The sequence below is a fragment of the Tenrec ecaudatus genome, chromosome 1, assembly GCF_050624435.1.
Source record: "Tenrec ecaudatus isolate mTenEca1 chromosome 1, mTenEca1.hap1, whole genome shotgun sequence".
In the NCBI taxonomy this organism is placed as follows: Eukaryota; Metazoa; Chordata; class Mammalia; order Afrosoricida; family Tenrecidae; genus Tenrec; species Tenrec ecaudatus.
In genome coordinates, this window is record NC_134530.1 from 305998566 (window position 1) to 306021314 (window position 22749).

A 22749-nucleotide genomic window follows, 5' to 3' on the forward strand; every position below is an offset into this window, starting at 1 on the left:
ATTTACAGAGGGGGAGACAAAAGCCATGGAAGTGACACTAGAAACTATGTAAGAATCTCAGTTGATTCTCAGAAGGAATTAACATACCCAAGACCTTGACTTGAACTTTCAGCCCCCAGAATAGTCATAAAACAAATTTCTGTTCTTAGAAAAAAACACAAAGAAACCAAGTGGTAAACAATGTGTTACGTCTGCTTTGTCAGGGGAAGCCATCCCCTAACACATTATTCCGAGTCCGGTAGGCGCAATTGTACAGCGATAATGAGTAAAGATCATAGTAAAGTTATAGAGAGTATGAGAGATAGAAGTGTTGAAATAAATGGAGTCAGACACAATTCATGGTGGCATGGTCACCCCTGCTTGGTGATCCACGTGGAGGGAGAGTTTAATGCTAGCCCAGGCTTTTTATCTTCTCTGGGGACATGCAAGCCCCCTAATTATAGGCGAGGACATACGTCACAGGAAGGGGCTGTACTATAGGTAATACAGTAATGAGAGGGGGTGGTCTAGGGACATAAACACAATAGGGAGAGGAGGGATTGGGGGTATACATGTGACAAGATGGGCGGATCCTAGATTTGGGATGGCAGCTTAAACTTGGATGTCACAGATCTGGTTTGGCCTGTTCCCTGGCTCAAACGATAGAGACCATTTTCAGTGGGGTGTGAACTCCACCTACAGGAACCAAGCTAATGGTTACAGGCCCCCTCCCCTGTGCTGTGGGGAGACAGCAGTCTGGCAGGGACTGCCTTCAGGGAAGATGCCTTGTGAGCATCTGACCTCCCCCCACACTGCTTATGCCTGTTGTTGTTTTCTCCAGTGAGCAAGCACTGCTAAATAAAGCTTAGTTTCTACTCTTATTCTTTACAAGGTGCTATTTGAACATCTTAAAAATGTTTCTATCACATGTAGCCTTTGAGCTGTTTCTATTGGTTTCAATACAGGAGAGTGGCCTGCCTGTGGCAAAAGTTGTGTAGGGAAGCCAGGAGTACAGAGAAGCTGAAATACACACGTGAATCGAGAGTGGCAGGATTTTTCAACAATTTTTATGCAGACAGGTGAGGGGATAAATGAATCATAATCCAGGTGCAAATTAAAGGCTTAGAGGAACACATTACAAGTAGATCAGACTTTGAGTGAAAGGGTTTTGTGATATGGTTTACTGGAAAATATTCCAGCATTTCATACTTCTTCCCAGTGTAAACAGCCTTTCTCCCGAAGGGGGCAAAGCTGCCAAGATTCAGAGTGGAGCTGAGTCTCTGCTAGCTTCAGGTGGATTCCAAGAACTATTTGCTATGAGGCCCTGCCTGGCCCTGTAGGAGAGCTGGGATCTGGGAAAATCAGATACAGTTAGACTTCAGTGGTGTTTACTGAGTCTTAAAGCTTGAGATCTAGAATTTAAGATAAGATAGACTCAGGGCCTCACTGAAACTGCACGTGTAGGAGATAGAAGGATGTGGGGGATTTATCTGTAAGACACATGCTGAGCACTACATGACGGCCATTCTCTTCCCAGTATAGTTGAAAGGTGATCTCTTGATCTCACTTTCTGGAAACAATGGCTGTTTTCTGATAGAAGATCAATTTCTTCCTATCTCACCTTTACTCTTGGATCATTCAACTCTGCCTCCAAATTCTCCAATACACTAACCGCCTTGCCCCTGTACTCTGAGCTGCTCCCACACCTGCACCTGGTCAGAATGGTCAGGAGCTTCTCCAGCACAATCACTTCCAACCTGCACTCTTGGTGTGGGTCTCTGGCTTCCACTGCTGACTGGAAAGAGCCTAGAGTTGGGGCAGTCTCTTGAGGTCCAGGAGACTCCTAAGAGCACAAAGGGATTCTTGGTTAGAACCTGTATTTATATGCAGTTTAGAATCTTTAACTCTTTGACGTTCATTCTGTTCTGCAGCTCAGAAGGGTTGGACTGACTTCATTGCTGGGTGAAACAGCTTCAGAAGACTGGCGCCCCACATGAGCAGGTGTATTTCAGCTTCGGTCTGTAGCACAACACTTTATTGTTAACAGGGGTCACCTCCCAACCAAAAAGGTATTTGGGCAGAATGAATGGCCATGACCGAGGCAACAATTTGAAGGTCACGAAAGTCTGCAAAAGAGAAAACAAAGAAAAGACAGCATATGAATAATAACATAAAAATAATAACACATTTAATGATAATCCAGTTACCTTTTAACTTTAAGATCTATTGTTCTTAGGTACGCCAAGTCAGCTCTGACCTATAGAGACTCTATACACAACAGAAGGACACCCTGCCTGGTCCTGCGCCCTCCGCACACGTGTCCCTGTACCTGAGCCCATTGTTGCAGCCACTGTGTCCGTCCATCTCATTGAGGGCCTGTTTCTTTTTCAGACCTAGAAACTAGTGAATTATTCAGATGAAGAAAAAAAACCCCAATAGTTGCAAAATAGTCGTGCAGATAGCTTTGCTTACTTAGGGTGCACATCAGAATTTCAACCAATTCATATCGATACATCTACTTCTGTGCCAACAATTTTGCTGCACACTTTCCAAAACCATTTTTTAAAAGTCAGGAATATCACTTTTGAGCCATGGGTCCTGTGTTAGTCTGGGTAGACTAGAGAAACAAAATTCATAGACACATTTTATAAGAGAGAGTTTTATATAAAGGGTAAGTGTACATTCAAAAAGCACCCCAACCCAGTGCTGTCCAAGTCCACATATCCAACATTAGTCCATATGTTCGACACGGATCTACAAAGTCCTCCTCAATCTCACAAAACACATACAATGATGCTGACTGCAGGAGGAAAGCCGAATCAGTGAGCGTGTAAGCATCTCAGCACTGGCAGGAGTCTCCACGTGGCTACTCCAGCACTCAGGGCTGCATTGGGGTAGGTCCTTGTGGCTTCTCCTCAGGAATTTCTCCCAGAAGTGAGCCTTGCCAGCTAAGGCAGCCGCACACTGGTCCGACCATCAAAGAACAAGAGACAAGACAGGCGAGGCTCACTGAGCCATTTATCTCTCCGCCCTTCAATTAATCCCACATGTTCATTGGCCAGATTGGCACAATGAACCATAACTATCACAGGTCCCAAGTCTAATGTCCTATGGCTTCATAAGACAGGTTTTTTTTAATAAATCATTTTATTGGGGCTCATACAACTCTTATCACAATACATACATATCTCAATTGAGTAAAGCACCCTTATACATTCGTTACCCTCGTCATTCTCAAAATTCGCCTTCCACTTGTGTTCCTGGAATCAGCTCATTTTCATTTCCCTCCATCTCCCTCCCCACTCCTCCCTCCCCCATAAACCCTTAATAGTTTAAAAATTATTATTTTATCTTATCTCCCCTCACCCACCTTCCCGTTGCCCATCCCCCAGAGAGGAGGTTACATGTAGATCCCCGAGAACGGTTCTCCCTTTCCACACCCCCTTCCCTCCTGTTGTCACCACTCTCACTGCTGGTCCTGAGGGGTTCATCTGTCCTAGATTCCCTGTGTTTCCAGATCCCTACTGCACCGCTGTGCATCCTCTGGTCTAACCAGATCTGCGAGGCAGAATTGGGATCATGATAATTGGGGGGGAGGAAGCGTTCAAGAACTAGAGGAAGGGTTTTGAGTTTCATTGTTGCTACACTGAACCCCGAGTGACTCATCTCCTCCCCACTAGCCCTCTGCAAGGGATGTCCAGCTGTCTACAGATGGGAATTGGGTCCCCATTACGCACTCCCCTCATTCACGGTGATGTGATTTTTTTCACCCCCTGCCTTTGTTGTTTGAAACCTGGTCCCCTCGGCCCTTCATAATCACACATGTTGGCGTGCTGTTTCCATGTGGGCTTTGTTGCTTCTGGGCTAGATGGCCACTTGTTTACTTTCAGGCCTTTAAGTCCCCAGATGATATATCTCTCAATAGCCGGGCACCATCAGCCTTCTTCACCACACTTGCTTATGCATACATTCGTCTTCAGCGTTTATTTGAGGAAGGTGATCACACAATGATGGTTTTTGTTCCTTGGTGTCTGCTACCTGGTCCGTTCAACACTTGTATTCACTTAGGTTGTGTGTTTCTTCTCTGTGGGCTTTGTTGCTTCCGAGCTAGATGGCCGTTTGTTTGCCTTCAAGCCTTTAAGACCCCAGACACTATATCTTTTTGATAGCCGGGCACCATCAGCTTTCTTCACCATGTTTGCTTATATACACGTTTGTCTTCAGTGATCATGTCGGGAAGGTGGTTATCATGGAATGACCGTTTAGTGGGGCAAGGTGCTATTGTATTGAGGAAGTGTGCGCGAGGAGGCCCAATGTCCACCTGCTACCCTACTACTGAAGCTATAAATATATGTACATAGGTCTATTTCCCCCATAATCATAAATATATTTACATATGTACATGTTTGTATTTAGGCTTCTATGTATGCCCTTTGCTTCCTACCCCTTTCCTCTATTTCCTTATGCTTTCCTCCTGTCCCACTACCATGTTCAGCCTTCATTCTGGTTTCAGTAATTCCTCTGTTACCTCGCCCTTGTTCACTCCCTACCAGTCCTCCGTTCTCCTCCCTGGCACTGGTTTTGAACCACTCGCTTTTCCTTTGTCCCTGTGTTGGCCAACACCTCCTTCCTTCCCCTACCTCTCACGCTCTCTTGTCCCTCTGGGACTGTTGGTCCGATTATTTTCTTCTCTCATTGCCTGTCCAGCCTATCTTATTTAGGTGGACCTGCTGATGTAGTAATATGTGCATACAAATGCAGATGGCTTTGGCAGCACCCAAGTGGCACATAAGAATATGGCTTCAACAGCAGCAACACCGACACGCTGATAGACAAAAAAGCCACTGACATACAAAATTTACAAGATTAAAAAAAAGAAAAAAACCCCAAAAAGACAGCAAAAAAAAAAAAAATTCTGTTAGTAGTTCGAGGTCTGTTTGTTGGCTTTCAGGAGTGTTTTCCGGGTGAGTCTGGTGGGGTGCCAAGTCCTGACCCCAAAGTCCATCCTTTATACTCCCTTGGGATCTCTTTGCTCTGCTTCCCCCGCTCTTCCATTGCATGCCCCCAGTGTTTGCCTCAGTGTGGTGGGGTCAGCTCAGTCGCACATCCCCCACTGTGTCTCAAGTGCTGTCCCGTGTAGGACCATGGGTCGGTGCAGGATGTCGCATCTCGCAGTGTGGCCAGCTGTATGGTCCTCTGTACAATGGGCCCTTTGAGCCGGGCTATCGTCCTCCGAGCTTGGTGGGCCCAGGTGTGCTCCACTCCATTTTTCCTCCTTCCTTTGTTTCAGCTTCCTTCTGGGTGTGGTGTGGTGGGTCAGTTCCTTTCCCACACCAGACAATCTATTTTCATTTTCTGTGGTACTCCCTTTGATTATGGGGGTTCGGGCTAATTCTGGATGGGGCCAGCATATGGTCCAGTCTCTTTGTGTAATCCTCCGTACTTTACGTTGCCCTTCTATTTTGGTGTTTCTTGGTGGGGTCCATATGCATGTTCCAGTTCTGTGGGGACACAGTCAATACTCTCCCGCGATGGGTTAGTGCCCTGTTCCCCGCTATCATCCACTCGGTTTCTCCCCACCCCGCTTTTCCCTCCCCCTGTCCCACTTCCTCTTCTTCATGCTGGGCTCTCATGTACCTCCCTAGGTGTGGCCTGCCCTCCCTCCAACTATCTATGCTTCTTCCCGTTTATTGTGAGATAGGTGTTTATTCTTCTATTCCTGGCATGCTGATTGTACTTACCTCAGGGGACTCATGTTCTACCTGTCCTTTTGAGTCTGGCTTTCTTCACTTAACATAATTCCTTCCAGCTTTTCCCATGAAATAATGTGTTTCATGTGCTCATCCGTGCTTTTCAGTGCTGCATAGTACTCCATTGTGTGTATGTGCCAAAGTTTACTAATCCACTTGTCTATCGATGGAAACTTAGGCTGTTTCCAAGTCTTTGCGATTGTGAATTGTGCCGCAATAAACATTGGAGCGCATATGACTGGTCGTGTTTTATTTGCTGCTTCCACCGGGTATATGCCCAGTAGAGGGATGGCTGGGTCATAAGGTAGATTAATTTCCATTTTCTTTAAGTATCGCCAGATTGCTTTCCACAGTGGCTGTACAAATCTACACGACCACCAGCAGTGGAGGAGGGTTCCTACTTCACCACAGCCCCTCCAACACTTATTGCTCTCTGATTTACTGATCTGGGCTAGCCTCGGGGGTGTTAGGTGGTACCTCATGGTTGTTTTGATTTGCATTTCTCTTATGGCAAGGGTCTTCGAGCACTTTCTCATATGTTTATTGGCCATATGGGTCTCCTCCCTAGTGAAAGTTCTTTTCAGTTCTTTTACCCATTTCCTTAGGTGGATCCTCTTTTTGCAGGTAACGATGGTGTTGTAGATTTTAGTAATGAGCCCTTTGTCCGATGTGTCAATACTAAAAATCCTCTCCCATCTGTACCCTGTAATAAATTTTAATATTTAAATTTTTCTTTATTCTTTAATTTTTAAAAGTTCCTGTAATAAAGTAAACCTTAAAAGTTAAAATATAAAGGATCACTACAAAATAAATAAAACACCTCACATGAATGATCATTGCATGGGGGCAGGGATTATTTCCTGGAACTCAACTCCACTCTAAAGTCAATAAAGGAGAGATGCATCGAATGGAATAAGCAGATGGGATCGCTTATCAAACTACAGTGCAAACCTCATTGATTTACAAATCTTATTAAATTCTATATACTGTTATTTCTATTTGGTGATATGCTCCCAATGGCCCAGTACAAAAAACACTGTCCCAGGAATCAGAAGCCACAGCTTGAGTTCCAGCTCTGCTATGAACTAGCAGAGTGAGATTCTGAACTATTACTCACCAGAGCCTCTATTTCCTTATCTGCTGAGTGAGGGAATACAGAAGTGATCGATGAGGTTTCTTTGCTTTTCCATTATTCTTAAGTTATCCACTGTATATTTGCTCTTCCAAACAAGATTGCTCTTTCCATAGACTTCCCATTTCTTCGTCTCTTGGGCCTGGAAGGAAGCTTTGTAAACAGATGACCAGTGGTCTACAATCCCAAGACGAGAAGTAGATGGTCCCAACTACCGCTACCAATGGCTCTGAAAAAGATCACATTAGAAGGTTCTGGATAGAAAATGTGGAACAGAATTCAAAATTATGAGACAAGATTTGCTGGTAGGACAGAAACCGGAGAGACCACCAAGACTATCGTCCAACTTTATGGGGTCCGGCCCCACAACCAAATGGGTCCTGAGGACTAGGAGTGCAATTAGAGGAGAAAAGGATGACAGGCAGCAGGGACAGGGCCTCACCTTTCCAGAAGTCAGGATCGAGAGAACAAATGTACTGTCCACATCTTGGGGCTTGCAAGCCCCCAACAGAGTGGGCAGTGGTTTAACTTTGGGTGTTCCTGAGCTGACTGGAACCACTATTGGAGGGGCATCAGAAGAGGGTCCACTGGCCTATTGAATTGGTGAGGACAATAAAACTTGTTTGCTCTCAGAGATAAAGTAGCCTCCAGCCACATAGTAAGCAGCCATATGCTTGTAAAAGGGATCTTTACAGTAGCACTACTATGGGGCGGGGTTATGGAATATTGTGGGAAATGATTTTTAGTCTCAAGAATGCGTACTGGGCGTCATCTATAACTCACACTTTTGAAGGCCTTACCCCACAAGAGTTGGCCTTCCAGCCCCGGTGATGATGAGCATAGAGAATTTGGCCACATACATTCTCTTCCAGGTCCTGTTTCCCACACTCTTCAGGTCTGAAACTGAACTCATCCTAGGGTAGAATAACCAACCACTTAAGATTTTAAAGGGCAACATTTTACCCACGAATGAAGTCCAAAGGTTTAATGAAAAAAAGGAACAGAAAGAGGAAACACATGGAGGAAGTGAGATAAGTGATGGTACATTGGAACAAAATGTGAATGGATTGTTGAATTTAAAACTATGATCTTCTCTATACACCTTCACCAAATTAACAACCAAAAGTTAAAACAGAAAACAGTCAACCAGAGTTATGTGAAAACAATTTGTGTGTGTAAGTTGGAGGCAATCACTAGGGATTGCTCGCAGTGTAGAGGTTATAGAATGCATTCAGCATAGAAGACTGCTCATATGTTCTTCTCTCTACCTTTGAATATATTTGATATTTTCCATAACAAAAGGTTAAAGAATAAAAAAGGCAGTCAAAATGCTTATTTTATGTCACAGGAAACATACAAAATTGGTTATATTTTCAGAACAAAGATCTGAACAGACATATCAGATTTTTAACCAACTTTCTTTGATCTCTTCACATATTTAAAATCATGAACATTGTTGTGACTAGTCACTAAACTGCTAAAACATGTGGCTGTTTCAATGTCTTGGTCCTTGATTAAAGCTTGAATTACTGAAATTCACAGAGCAAAACATAGGGGAGGATTGGCCTCTCCTCTAATGTAGATTGAAAGGTATATCATCATTTCTTCTGGGAATAGAAGGGAGTCACACAATTTGCATTGTACTACAATTATTTTTAAAATTCCACGAACCCCTGTGACATAATTTTGTATTCAGACTATAAAGAGTTTTTTCACTTTAATTTTAAACATTTAATATTTTTAAAAGTTAGGATAAAGACCAGTTTTCCTGAAGCACTCCAGGGAAACTTCTTGCACAGGCATATGAGAAACAAGATCTGCAGTATGCACAGAAGATCAGAAAGTGCAGAGAAAAAGCAATTTCTGGATGGCAAAGCTCTGGATGTCACTGACCACCGCCAACTGAGCAGATGTAGGTAAGACACTGTTATGTGTCTTTCAGCACAAGAGTAAAGGCATTCTCACTGGCTTCCCAAGTTAGAGGATTAAAGTCCTACTGTTCTCTTCAGGACAGAACCAGAAGCAGTACCTGCGACCTTGCCCAGTGGTCTGGCCCTAGGTGCCCCGAGGACCTAGCTGGATTCGGCTGCAGGGTGGACTTTCCGATGCTGGATGAGGTTACAATGGTAAATGAAGTTCTTGCCACACTCTTTGCATTCATACGGTCTCTCTCCGGTGTGAATTTTCTGATGCTTAATGAGGACAGACCGCCGGCTAAAACTTTTACTGCACTGATTGCACTGGTAAGGTTTTTCCCCGGTGTGGATTCTGAGGTGATGGAAAAGGCCGGCATTCTGGCTGAAGGCTTTGCCACAAACATTGCACTGGTAGCGCTTCTCCCCAGTGTGGAGTCTCTGATGCTGAAACAGGCCGGAGCGCTGGCTGAAGGCCCGCCCACACTCCTCACATTCATAAGGCTTCTCGCCTGTATGTGTTCTTTGGTGCTCGATAAGGATGGAGTTCTGGGTGAAACTTTTCCCACAGTTGCCACACACATAGGGTCGCTCCACTAAGGAGCTCGTCCGCTGCTTTTCCGGTTTGCCTTCGCTGTCACAGATGTCCCCAGACTCAGGGCCCTGAGGGGTATCAGCCTTCACTGTTCCCCGGACTTCTACCAGGCGTGTCATTTCTTTAGGAGCCTCCTTCTTTGGCCCTTCCTCCACATCCCAAGTTCCAGCCTTGCCATCTGAAACAGTAAATGGTAAGGGGTCAGCTTTGCAAAGACAAAGGGGAAAAAATATATATATATAAAAGGGGCAAACAACTACTGTTCTTGTCTACTCCCTCGCTCTGAAACAATTGTAGATGGAATTCTCTCCGTTACAAAGACAGGAGACGCTTTACTGAAACTGCCTGTTCCGTTGCCTGCCTCTCCGCTTAGACGTGAGCACCACGGGTGGCTGTCATGTCCGTGTGTGCATCACTAGATGCCCAGCACACCCCTATAGCTCAGCGACTGGCAGCATAGGAGAAACCAAGCCAGGGCCCTTGAGTCCATTCCAAACACCTGTGCTGAAGATGAGCAAGCTTTTCAATGGCGGTTTGGGTGAAAGTTTACAGAGCACGTCCGTTTCCATCCCACAGTTGATGCGCACTTGCTTGGTGGCATTGGCTGCACTCCTCTCCCCCCTGGGGCACCTCTTCCCCTTCTCCCGCTTCCCTCTGTCCATCCGTCCTGCCTTCTGACGGTCTCCAGGAGCCCCACCTCAGGTTCTGCTAGTCTCTACCAAACCAGTAAGCCTGGGCTTTTCCACGGGTTGTCAGGGCCCTAACCTCTCAGAAGCAGATGGGTAGGCCGTTTCTCAGATTAGTAGTTGAGGACTTAGACATTTACACCACCCAGGGTCTCCCGCCTAGCATGTCACTGTTATTGGGTGCTGTAGCTTCCATTCCAACTGAAAGTGGCCCATAGGACAGAGTGGAACTGTCTCAAAGGGGTTCCTCTGTAGAGTTCTCTATGGGAGCAGATCTCCACGTCTTTTCTCCTATATGGATACTGGTGGGTCTGAACCACTGGCCTTTCCATTACAACCAAGTGCTTACCCATGGTGCCTTTGGGTCCTTCATAGCAGGCCACAAGTCAATACATGAAGACATTGCAATCCTTACCCATCTCCTGAATCGGTGCCACCTCCTGCAAGGCACACTGATGCTGCTCTTCCAGAGTGTGGGCCTGTGATGGCTCCTGGGCTGATCCGAGAGTTGCCGTCTGCTGCCTGCATTGTGCCCGTTCAAAAGCATGAGTGCGGACCTGGAGGAAAGAAAGGGTGATTGGCACCATACCTTAGAGGGCACGTGGTAGGAGGACTTCTCGGGGCCTTGCAAAGGGCAATCAGGACCAGAAATCAAAGAGATTAAGAATCTATACCATATCAAGACAGGTAAGCCAGCTCTCCTCCACGCATTGCAACTCATTACCCCATGCTTGGCCCATCTTCCTACCTGGTCTCCTGGCTCATCCAGCTCTCTCTCCAAATCCTCCAGCACAGTCACCGCCTCCTCCCCACTCTCTGGCTGCTGCTCCCGCACCCAGCTCTGTAGCTCTCTGGGCAGGATGGTCAGGAACTGCTCCAGCACCAGCAGCTCCAAGATCTGCTCCTTGGTGTGAATCTCTGGTCTCAGCCACTGCCGGCAGAGCTCCTGGAGTCTTCGAAGAGCTTCCCGGGGCCCAGGTGTCTCCTGATAACAGAACTGCCTGAAGCGTCGACGAAAGATTTCTCTGGTATGAGAGTTATTTCTTGGCAGCCCAGGTTCTTGTCCACAGGTCTGGTTGTCTTCTTCCTTTACCATCACTTGTCGAAGCCCTGCCTGCAAGGCTGGCGTCTGAAGGGCCACGTTAGTTGCCATTTTAGGCCTAGCAGTTCAATGAAAAGTCAGGTCCTGATAAGGCCTCCTTGATCTTTTCTTCTAGAACTCCTGAAATCTAAGAGATAATCTTCAGAAAGTAAAACAAGAAAATGCAGAAAAGCTAAGGACAACAGAGAACAGCAGGTATTTATGCACAAACGTGCCACTTTGTATCATGAAACTGGAACACTGAATATGAGATGAACAGTACAGACTAACAAGTCTACAAATAATCTGGGGTTTCTAACTCGTTACGAGAAGGAAACAGAAAGATAAAACAAAAGCAGCAACAATGAGAGCACTGTGTTATTGAAAGACTGTCCTGAATAAGCCAGTTAAATTACAGCTTAAATGCATCGGGCTTCCGTCTGAGTGGCAGGAGAATTGACGTACAGGAAGTTTGCAGTGCTGGAAGTCTTCAGTGTGTTCCAGCAGTCACAGATGGCTCTAAAAATCCAGGAAGGAGCAAAGGGAAGCAAATTGGAGGAGGAAGGGGAAGTGAAGGCAGTGAAAAGACAAAAGAGTAGATAATGCGAGTCCTCATTGGATCACGTGCTGAGGAGGAGACCTCTGTGTGGACTATGGGCAGACCTGGCCTTGAGACATCATCCTTAGGTACTTCCTCTCCAACTGAAGGCTTCGAGGTTTGAGCAGGAATCCCGCAGCCAGTCCTCCCTATCTTTCTGGGTTAATATAAGGATCAGATGAATTCATGGATACCAAATATAAGATGGTAGCTTGGTAAATGTTAAGTAAATTACTATCATGGTTACTTTTCTTGCAATTTAAAAAAAATGTACTGTATATTCCTAGGGATCTAAATACAAAGACAAAGGGATCAAAGTCATCAAGTAGAGTGGCTTGGGCTCAAAGATGTTTAAATGAAACAAATATTCTAGTACTTTAAAAAGGGGCTAAAGGGGATAAGCTCTACTCCTTGAAGGGGACTGTGGGCAATTGTAGGCGGAAGTGTCCAAAGCACTGCTAGTAGGGTTCCAGGATACATATGCATGACTTCCTTCTGAACAAGTATGTTATATACATTTCTGTGATGAGGGGGAGGCCATGGACAAGTTCTCTTGGTAATATACTTTTCTTAGCCTTGTTAGAGGGCCTTCAAAAAGAGATGTGTGTGTGTGTGTGTGTGTGTGTGTGTGTGTGTGTGAGTGAAGAAATCTATCTTGAGGTCAGAACTCATCAAAATTTTCACAAAATTTGAGAGGACATCTTCCCAAACTATTTTTTAATTTGTTTTTTTTTAAAAGATCATTTTATTGGGGCTCTTACAGCTCTTATAACAATCCATACATCAATTATATCAAACATATTAGTACATATTTTCTAAGCATTTACTTTCTATTTGAGCCCTTGATATCAGCGTCCTCTCCCACCCTCGTTACCCCGTGATAAATTACAAAATATTATTATTTCCATATCTTATACCAACCACGTCTCCTTCACCCATGTTTCTGTTGTTCATCCCCATCAGGGGTTGGGGCTATGTGTCCAACATTTAGATTGGTTCCCCTTCCTCCCCTCTCCCCCTCTTCCCTTCCTCCCCTTCTTGTCCACCTCCCCTCACATCCCTTCCCTTTCTGTCCTTCCTCTCCCTCCTACATCCGCCTTCCACCTTCCCCCTACCCTCTGTTCCTGAGTAATTTATCTGACCTGGATTCTATGTGTCGTGAGCTCTCATCTGTACCAGTGTACATGCTCAGGTCTAGCCAGAACTGGAAGGCAGGACTGGGGTCATTATAGTACGGGGTGAAGAAGCCTAAAAGAACCAGAGGAATATTGTCTGTTTCATTGGTGTTATATTACAGCCTGGTTGACTCATCCCTTCTTTGTGACCATTCTGTGAGAGGCCCCAAATCAACCAACAAACAAAAACATACTGTTGAGAAACAGGAGGGTTGGAGCGGAGACCCAAAACCCATCTGTAGATAATAGGATTTCCCAAATTATTGAAGCTTTGAAGCCCATTGAGAGGAAAGCTGTCTCCAGATAACAGTCTAGAGGTCCACACACTTCGAGGAAGGTTAAGAAGACCACGAAGATTAATTCAAGGCCAAGAGGTCAGCTCAGAATGTCACGGTTTTTGGAGAGTTGAAAGGAGGTTAGCTGGGCAGACTTTGTTCTCAGACAACAAAGGATGATCTCTGGGGCTTACTTGGAAGAAGTTTTTGATGATGAAAACAGCATTGGTGAAACAAAAGCCAGGTGACTTGTGTGGATGGTTATTTTTTCATTCTCGTTTTGATAACTCACCTGTGGGCTTGGAGGGCAGTGAGGGCTGCCCAGGAGTATTTCTTGGCATGGATCCCACCACCTCTGTGAGCACTACATCATCTTTTCTGTCACTCATTCATTTACAAATATTTACCCAGAGCATACCCTATTTTAAGCACTGTTATAGGAACTAGGAACAAAGCAAAATGCCTAGAAACATGGAATTTAAATGCCAAGAACATTAAAAGTAGCTGATATTTATAGTACCTTTAGTGTACTGGGCATTACTCTAGAAATGTGTATTAACTCATTTCATCCTCACAATGATCACAATTAAGGGACTATTATGATCCCATGTCACAAATGAGAAGAGTGAGACACGAAGAGTTTAAGTTCCAGAACTTGAGCGGAGCAGCAGGAATTCGAACTCAGCAAGCCTGACTCCAGAATCTACGGTCTCAGATGCCATCCAAAGGGGAGTGGGAAGAGATAAGCCAAGGAAAAGGAGTTGGGGGGAACAAAAAATAATTAAATATCTATCAAGTGATGATAAATTCTGTGGGTAAAATTGGAAAACAAAGTCATGAGGCTCATTGTCCAGCAGTATATTAGACAATATTTTGTTGTGTTACACAGAGTTTTCACTGGCTAATTTTCAGAAGTAGATGGCCAGGCCTTTCTTCCAACTCTCTCCATCTGGAAATTCGGTTGGGACCCGTCCACCTTGGGTAACTCTGCCAGTATTTGAAATGGAGATGAATTTGCTTACTTCTAGTAGTACAGTAGCATGCAGTACAACAACTTGACAGAGCGGTAGTTACTGAAGGCCTTTTAGATATGGTGATATTTGAACAAAGATTTCAGCAGAGATTTGAATGAAGTAAGGAGCAAGTGACATATCTATGGGCAAAGACCACTACAAGGAGAGGGCCTAGTAAGTGCAAACTCCTGGAGGTAGAGAGGTGTCAGGGTAAGCAGCCACCGACAAACATCACGGGCTCATAGTAGGAGCGATTGTACGGAAGATAATATATCAAGATTGCAGTACAATTCAGAGAGATAAGCGAGAGTAAAATAAAGGAGTCAGACACATTTCATAGTAACATGCTCACCTCCTGGATGGCCATGATCAGGGCAGGGGGCGGGGCAGGGAGGGGGGCGGGCGGCAGAGAGGAGGAGAAGAGGAACTTAAGGGAGAGGGAGCCAGGAAGGAGGGAGGCAGGGAGAGGGAAGGAGGACGGGAGAAAAGAGCAGCTTTATTGTTTTGGGGCTTTTAGAGGTAGCCATTAGTCATGCATATTCAGGAGTTACATACATCACAGGTGGGTGGTAATCACAGTAAAGTCCCTGAGCTCACAGGTGAGAAACCCAATACCTGCATCTGGGGAAGGGGTGAGGGGGTGGGTGCCTCAGCAGGAGGAGATAATCAAAGAATGTCTGCTTCTGCAGGGGAAACAGAATCAACCATGTGCTCACTGTAAGGCAGCACAGCTGTCGGGGGAGAATCTGTGGGACTGGCATCTGTTACTTTCTTCAGTTCGTCAAGCAACAGCTGCATTGAGACTCAGTCGGTACATTGAGGCTGTAGCAATAAGCGATGGAGCCAGAAGTTGGGAGCAGATCATGAAAGGTCTTTAGTGCCAAGGGACCCAGACTGTATTCTACGACGTGTGGAAATCTACTGGATGTTTTGAGCAGAGACGTTCTCAATAACAATTCTGGCTGCTGTGAAAACAACAGACTTTGGGGAAAGGTGGTGACTAAGAGGCTGTGGCAAAAACCTAGGGACGAGATGATGGCTTAGATGATGGCGATCTTTGTGCTACCCTGCGGTAATCTAGGTTACTAATATCAAGTAGACTTTAAGCATGGGCTCAGAGGATTAAACGGCCACTTTTGCCCTTTTCTCAAACTTCTGAGCCTTTGAAAACATAGGATCATTTCTCTATTTGGTACCCAGTCCTCCCACCCCCAACCCGTTTTGAGGCCGGTGTTTTTCCATTCATAGACAGTGTAGCTGGTGCTCTGAGCTCAGCCCATATGGAATCTGTCTAGGCATCTTCTGCTATGCGGTGTCCAAGTCTTTCCTTAAGCTTTAACAAGAACACTTTCACTCTTTCCTGTACATAACCGGAGTTCCCCTTGGCTTCACTTGCCCTTGTTTTGCATTTATCTTGTGGCCCAGATACCCAGTTCTCTCACTTTAGACCAGGCCATATTCATTCCTCTTTGAACCTAGTCTCTCTAAAAAACTCCCTGTGGACAAGGGAAAAACATGGGACCCCAAAGGGTAGAGAAGGGGGAGTGGTAGGCCTGGTGGGAAATGATCAAGGGTAAGGTTGCTTAGAGAAGAGGTATACTCTAGCCCAGGTGGCGATGAAGCATGGTAGTAGGGCAGGAGGAAAGTCAAGGGAGATGGAGGAAAGAGCTAGGAGTCAAAGGGCATTCATGGAGGTCTAGAAAAAGACATGTACATGCAAATATATATAGAAGGATGGGGAAATAGATCTATGTGTCTATATTTATAGGTCAAGTATTAAGGTGGCGGAAGGACCTTGGGCCTCTACTCAAACACTCCCTCAATGCATGAATACCTTCTTTTATTAAATTGGAACTCTATGATGCTCACTCTCCCGACACAACGGCTGGAGCCAAAGTGGGTGAGCAAGTAAATGTGGTGAAGAAAGCTGATGGTGCCCGGCTATCAAAAGAGATAGTGACTGGGGTCTTAAAGGCTTGAAGATAAACAAGCGGCCATCTAGCTCAGAAGCAACAAAGTCCACATGGAAGAACACACCAGCCTGTGTGATCGAGTGGTCCCAAAGGGATCAGTTACCAGGCATCAAAGAACAAAAAATCATATCATTGACTGCACACCTCCATGATAGGATCGCTGAAGACAAATGGGTGCATAAGCAAATGTGGTGAAGAAAGCTGATGGTGCCCGGCTATCAAAAGAGATAGTGTCTGGGGTCTTAAAGGCGAACAAGCAGCCATCAAGCTCAGAAGCAAAAAAGCCCACATGGAAGAAGCACACCGGCCAGTGCGATCACGAGGTGCCAAGGGACCAGGTATAAGGCATCATGCAAAAAAAACAACAACAACGATATAAGTGTGTGTATGTATGTGTATATGTATATATATACCATATTAAATGAAGGGGAAAGTGCAGAGTGGAGACCCAAGGCCCAAGTGTCGGCCAATGGAGATCCCCTCAGAGGCGTTTAGGAGAGGAGATGGGTTAATTAGGGTGCGAGGTAGTACCGATGAAGAACACAGCTTTCCCCCAGATCCTGGATGCTTCCTCCCCCTAACTACCATGATCCGAATTCTACCTTGCAGGCCTGGATAGGACAGAGGCTGCACACTGGTACATATGAGGGCTGGAGGTACAGGGAATCCAGGGTGGATGATACCTTCAGGACCAAGGGTGTGAGGGACGATGCTGGGAGAGTGGAGGGTGAGTGGGTTGGAAAGGGGGAACTGATTACAAGGATCCACATGTGACCTCTTCCCTGGGAGAGGGACAGCAGAGAAGGGGGGAAGGGAGACTCCGGATAGGGCAAGATATGAGAAAATAACGATGTATAAATTACCAAGGGCACATGAGGGAGGGGAGAAAGGGGAGGGAGGGAAAAAAAAAGAGGACCTGATGCAAGGGGCTTAAGTGGAGAGCAAATGCTTTGAGAATGATTGGGGCAGGGAATGTATGGATGTGCTTTATACAATTGATGTATGTATATGTATGGATGGTGATAAGAGTTGTATGAGTCCCTAATAAAATGTAAAAAAAGAAAAGAGGAGAAAAAAATGATTAGTGCAAAGACCGTACAGATGTGCTTTATACAATTGATGTATGTATATGTATGAACTGTGATAAGAATTGTATGAGCCCCTAATAAATTGTTAAAATTAAAAAAAAAAAACCTCCCTGTGATTTTATAAAATGGCCATACTTGTCAAAAGCACAATCATTGACTTCCTATTCAGGATCATGACCTCATTGTATATGCCAGGTGCATTAAAGTAAGTCAAAAAGGATTGCTACTGAGGTACCAGTTCCTATATGCCTGCGTTTATTCCAAACAAAATCTGTTCAAATAAGCCTCTGTAGTCAGAACAATTCTCTCAGGAATACATTTATCGTTGTCTTGTCAGGGTGCCTCCAAGAGGAGGTCCCATCAAAACAGTGGCTCCCAGGTGGTCTTCTGGCCCAGTTAATTTCAAAGCAGAAAGGTCAGCTCAGAAGGTTATGCCAACTGTTTAGGGGGGGGGGATCCAGAGGTGTCATCATGACAGATTTTCTTGAAGGACCCAGGATGATTATGGGGCTTATTAGGAAGAAGTTTTAATAGAATTGAAAATTGTCTTGGTGGGAGAAATGAAAAGAACATTGAGCAGAGAAATTTTTTACATCACAATATACCTGTTCATTCTTCAAAGGCAGCAAGAACTGTTATGAGAAATGTTACTGGGAAACCTTACCTCATCCACCCTATAACCCTGAACCTGCCTCTTCAGATTTCTTTTGGTTCCCCAAACTCAAAGAATATTTAAAACAAACACAACTTTAGTCCCCTTGAGAATGCCAAAGCCGCAGTTTTAACAGGGTGCAGATCAAAGAATGCAGAATTCTTTGGGAAAGGGTTATTGAGACCTATGTGGAAGATATATTGGGAAACAATAGCTTTACATTTTGCTGTTTTTGTTTAATAAAAGTTGCTATGATTTTACAGCAATGCTTTTTGACTTATTCTCATATAACTAGATAATTTAAAAAATACATTTGCATTGTATTTTCCTTGAGTCAAAACAAGCCCACACCCCCAAATCTATTTTTCTTGAGGCGAAGTAGTCTTTATTAAGGATCCACAGGTAGTGAATAGTAAGCACACAATGCAAGTGTGCTTACTGTAATTCACCGCCACCACCGTTCTCAACTGTGTTGTTGTCACCATCAATGACAACTCACTGCTTAGTCAGTGAATTCCAAACTCCCCAGCCAGGCTCCTTAGCGATCACACTTCTAGTTTCTGAAGTCTGTGTTCTGCTGGACCACCCTCAGCCACATTTCGACCATTCTGAGTGTCCTCTATTCAGGCTTTTCTCCTCCCTGCTTTGTGCCCTTGGTCTTAAGTTCAATTATTCAAACCCTACCCAGTTTCTGCATCTTACATTCTCTCTGGACTTTTTCTCATCTATTCCAGGCCGCCCACTCCCTCCTTCCAGCTCTTATATCCTCTACTGTCTGTCTTTCACCCCTTGTCAGAATCTATGCTTCTTTTCACACTTTTTTCAATATGAAAAACAAGAGAGGGGCATAGAACTCTTGTACCAAGTTTTATACCAAAAATACCGCCCAAACCAAACCCACAGTTACGAAGACAGTTCTGACTCACAGTGACCTATAGGACAGGACAGAGCTGTCCTATGGAGTTTCAAGGTTGTCAATCTTTATGGAAGCAGACTGGCCACATATTTCCCCCTCAGAGTGGCTGGTGGGTTGGAAGCTTTGGTCTTTCTGCTAGCAGTTGAGTGTTTTATCCACTGAATCACACCAGGGCTCCTAAGAACAGAAATGTTGTTGTAGTTGTTAGGTACCATGGAGTTGGTTCCAACTCATAGGATACTATGCATAACAGAATGAAACCCTGTCTGGCCCTGTGCCATCCTCACAACTGTCGTTGTTCGAGTCCCATGTTGCTGTCCCTGTGTCCGTCACGCTGAGGGTCATCCTTTCTCTGGCTGACCCTTTGGGTCATAACAGAAGTAGCCACAGATCAAGATTGGCAACTATACTTACATTTTCTAGGTATATACAATCATTCATGCACACAATTGATGACAGGCCCACATTTAGGCATATAAGTAGAATGTAAAATGAGGTAGCAGAGAACACACATTGGCAGAACTCGCTGTACCTTCCAACTAACTGTGATGTTGGCTATGTATGTGACCTGACTGACCTTTCTGAACCCGTCTCTTCATGGATGCAGTGAGGACAATTACCTTGCAGAGTCGAGAATGATGCAATGCTTATAAAATGGTGTTACACAAATTCTGAGACATAATGAACATTACCGGTTTTTATTGAGAAAATGCACAATTTTTGGTATAACCATAGCTCAATAATTGATACCCTTCCTTAAGGCTGTGGACCCGTGGTGCCTTCGTGAGTTACATCTTGAGCAGCTAATTTTGCAAGGTCAGCCAGTTAGAAACCACCCGCTGCTTTGCAGGAGAAAGATGAGGCTTTCTACTCCAGTGCAGATTTTACAGTCTCAGAAACCCATAGGAGCAGTTTTCCCCTACCCTATAGGGTCACTATGGTTCAAAGCAGACACACTGGCAGTAAACGTCCAGTGTACTTTACAGCTACGACTATCATCTTTTCTATTTCCCAGAGTAAGCATGTGTCAGCACGTGGGAAAGCGTACAATAAAATGGCCCTCTCTGCCGATTTGCAGGCCCACACTGCATATTCATATTCATCTAAAATTCACAATAACTAGAAAGTTAAGACTACTGAAATCCAGAGGGTTAGGACCTGATTCAAGTGAGTGAAGGAATGTTCAGGGTGGATCTAAAAAGTTAATACAGAAGCAGCAAGGGCAGGTCAGACTAGCACAGGGATTCCTTTTAAATGGACGCAGGAGCTAGAAAGCCTGGTCTGAACCCTTGACACACTCTATGACCCTAGGGAGGTTACTGAGCCACACGTTCTTCCTCAGTGGGGAAAGGTGAGGTGGTGAGTGCCAAGCGGGGAATGTATCTGTCTCAGAGAGCTATCACCTCCATAAGTTAATATTTGGGCAATAACATAGGACAATGCTTGGCTGGCACATCAGAAAGCAAAACTTTAAAAACCTGCCATGCCCATTCTGACTCATGACCTCACACAGTTTCTGAGGCTTTGACAGCTTCATCTTAATCCTGCAGCAGCCACTGGATTTGAACTGGGGAATTTGAGATTTAGCGTCCAACGCTTACCCAGCAGCGCCACTAGGGTTTCTTTCTTGGAGCCTCCAAAGCCAAACTCACTGCTGTTGAGTCATTTACGACCCGCAGCGACCCTTTTGTGCAGGGTTGAACTGCTACCATGGGTTTTCCAAGACTGTAACACTGTGGGAGTAGAAAGCCTCATCTTTTTCCTGCAGAGCACCTGGTGGTTTAGAACTGATGACCTTGAGGTTTAGCAGGCCAGTTCGTAACCCATTTCCGCACCATTAACACCGACAATACCCGCCACTAGACTACGAGCCGTCAGCACCCGGCCATGACGGTCTGTGGAAAATGTTAATCTTCACGCATGGTTTCAAATAAAGCCACGAGTGAACATTAACTATGCAGGAAAGGCAAATATTCCTTGATGTTCAAAGGTTCTCGAGGGGTGGGGTGCAGTGGGTCAGGATTTGGGCTGTTAACCACAAAGTCGGCCGTTCAAGTCCACCCGCTGGTCAGCTGGAGACCAGCTCCGGCTGTCTGCTCCCTTGAATACGTACAGTCCCAAGACCCCCCACGCGGGGTCGCTGTGCGTTGGATCGCAGTGGTTCTGGCTTTGGTGTCGTTCACAGGGACACCGGTACTAGGGCGCGGCAACAGACAAATGGGGGGTGGCGGAGACGGTAAAGCGTCTTTTTATGAAATGAGGACCCTTCTAGGCTCCTTCTCGTCCGTCGTGCCGGCCAAACCCTGGCCGCGCACGAAGCCCCCCGCACCCTCTCCCCACGCTCCGTCTGGGCTCGCAGCACACATACACCGCCCTTCCGAAAGCCTTCGGCGACAGCTCCCAGCCTTTCGGAAGCCTGCGTTCCGAAGCTCACCGAGGCATCCATGCGATGACGGGCCAGGCGGCCCGCACGCGCCACCTGGGAAGCCTTGACAACCGCCACCGCGGGGATGAGGAACTACAAAGACCGGAAGTGCGTCACGGCGCACGGCGCCGCAGCGGAGCCGCGCTTCCGGCCGCGTTCCCTCTAGGACTGCGGAAGACCGCCACACCTCGGTGTTCCTCCAGCTCGCTTCACTGCAGGGCCTGGTGGAAGTAGCCCGTACAGGATGAAACCTTGCCCTGGCGTGTACCATCCTCTCAGTCATGGGCTCACTGTTGTAGCCACTGTCGATATATGTCATGGAAGGGCTTCCTCTTGTTCGCTGACTTTCACAAATTAGCTTATTTACTATGCATAGCCACCCTATGGGTTGGGTGCAATCATCATGTTTTTCAGATGAGGAAACCGAGCCACGTGCCTTCTACATTTCCTATCGGCATTTCCAGCAAAGCAAAGTCTTCCTTTCCCTAATATTTTTTAGATCATCATGGATTTTGGATTTGGATGACAAAGTTCATACGAACAGATTAAATACTTAAATTCAAAGGCCAAGTCTTAGGGCACACTTATTTATTTCATTTGTCTTGAGTATGCCTTTCCCTAATTCCTTTAACACAAATCAAAGCTGTGAAAGTACCTATCGGTCAATATTCAACCTTTTTACATATTTCTATGATCCAGAGTTAGCTAAAACACCCATAGGCCTATCACAGGGCTTTCTCATAAGGGTGTTTTGTCTTAGAATTCATAGATTATGTAGCAAATGCAGTCAACAGAAAAGAGTGGTTCATATGTTGAGCACTTAGCATCTTAATTGGCCCAAAGTTGAAACTCAACAGCCCTGATTCCACAAATCCGTGGAATTTCTTTCATGTGAAAGTTTAACATCACTTTTGAGAAACACGGTCTGACACCCACTGCTGTGTGCACATTATCTTCTTGTGGCATTAGACCTGCTACTTTGCTCCCTGTTAGGAGGGTGGCCAGGGAGTCCTTGAAATGTCAGCATTTTATATAGGCTAAGCAGTTAATAAAAATCAGTTCATTTCCTATTATACAAGCCAAGTGTGCTTCATCCCACCCTCTCCCCCAAAGTTGAAGTTGTTTTCATCTTGGTCTATCTTTATATAAAGGCCACCTAGTGACATTTTGTAGAGGTGGCCCTACAATTAAAAACTGATGACATTTTTCCACGCAGAACAGGAAAGTGACCTGTTCTGCAGTGTGGTCCCCACACTGCCTCATTGCTCTGCCACACCAACCTGGCCACACACTAACCCCTCAGAGTTTATTAAGATACCCACCTATTTGAGTTTAAAAATTGATTTGCACAAAAGAAATTTTAAAATTTTATATACAACAAATTTGTTTTTAAAAATAATATGTCACTTCTGTCATGCTGACACTGGACATACTTTTTATTACAATGAATTCAGGGAGTGTTTTAAAATAAAGTGTTATGCTGAATTGCTGTCATTAT

At 45.2% G+C, this 22749-nt stretch overlaps 1 protein-coding gene across 5 annotated transcripts; it reads right to left on the reverse strand.

The window, feature by feature from the left end:
* Positions 1-335: 335 nt before the first annotated feature.
* On the reverse strand, positions 336-21355 carry ZSCAN23 (zinc finger and SCAN domain containing 23). 5 transcript variants are annotated; one of them, XR_012780050.1, is made up of 6 exons: positions 21261-21355; positions 18837-19003; positions 7662-7775; positions 6847-7090; positions 1931-2105; positions 336-1822 (listed from the first exon to the last, which is right to left on the reverse strand). XR_012780050.1 is itself a non-coding variant. In XM_075532691.1 (5 exons), the coding sequence occupies exons 3-5, from the start codon at positions 11206-11208 to the stop codon at positions 8934-8936; spliced, it is 1161 nt and encodes a 386-aa protein (XP_075388806.1). In that variant the 5' UTR covers positions 11209-11284; positions 18837-19003; positions 21261-21355; the 3' UTR covers positions 7801-8933. The 5 variants fall into 5 exon arrangements, 1 of the variants encoding a protein (XP_075388806.1); XR_012780049.1 differs by having other exon boundaries at positions 336-2105; XM_075532691.1 differs by lacking the exons at positions 336-1822; positions 1931-2105; positions 6847-7090; positions 7662-7775 and adding exons at positions 7801-9547; positions 10471-10612; positions 10804-11284.
* Between the last annotated feature and the right edge of the window lie 1394 nt (positions 21356-22749).

Excerpts from the sequence above, each read along its gene's own strand:
- ZSCAN23 (XM_075532691.1), bottom strand. The coding sequence starts at position 11,208 with ATGGCAACTAACGTGGCCCTTCAGACGCCAGCCTTGCAGGCAGGGCTT. Across the intron at positions 10,613-10,803 it reads TGGATGAGCCAGGAGACCAG|GTCCGCACTCATGCTTTTGA; the intron begins GTAGGAAGATGG and ends TCTTTCCTCCAG. Across the intron at positions 9,548-10,470 it reads GGCACCGATTCAGGAGATGG|ATGGCAAGGCTGGAACTTGG; the intron begins GTAAGGATTGCA and ends TTACTGTTTCAG.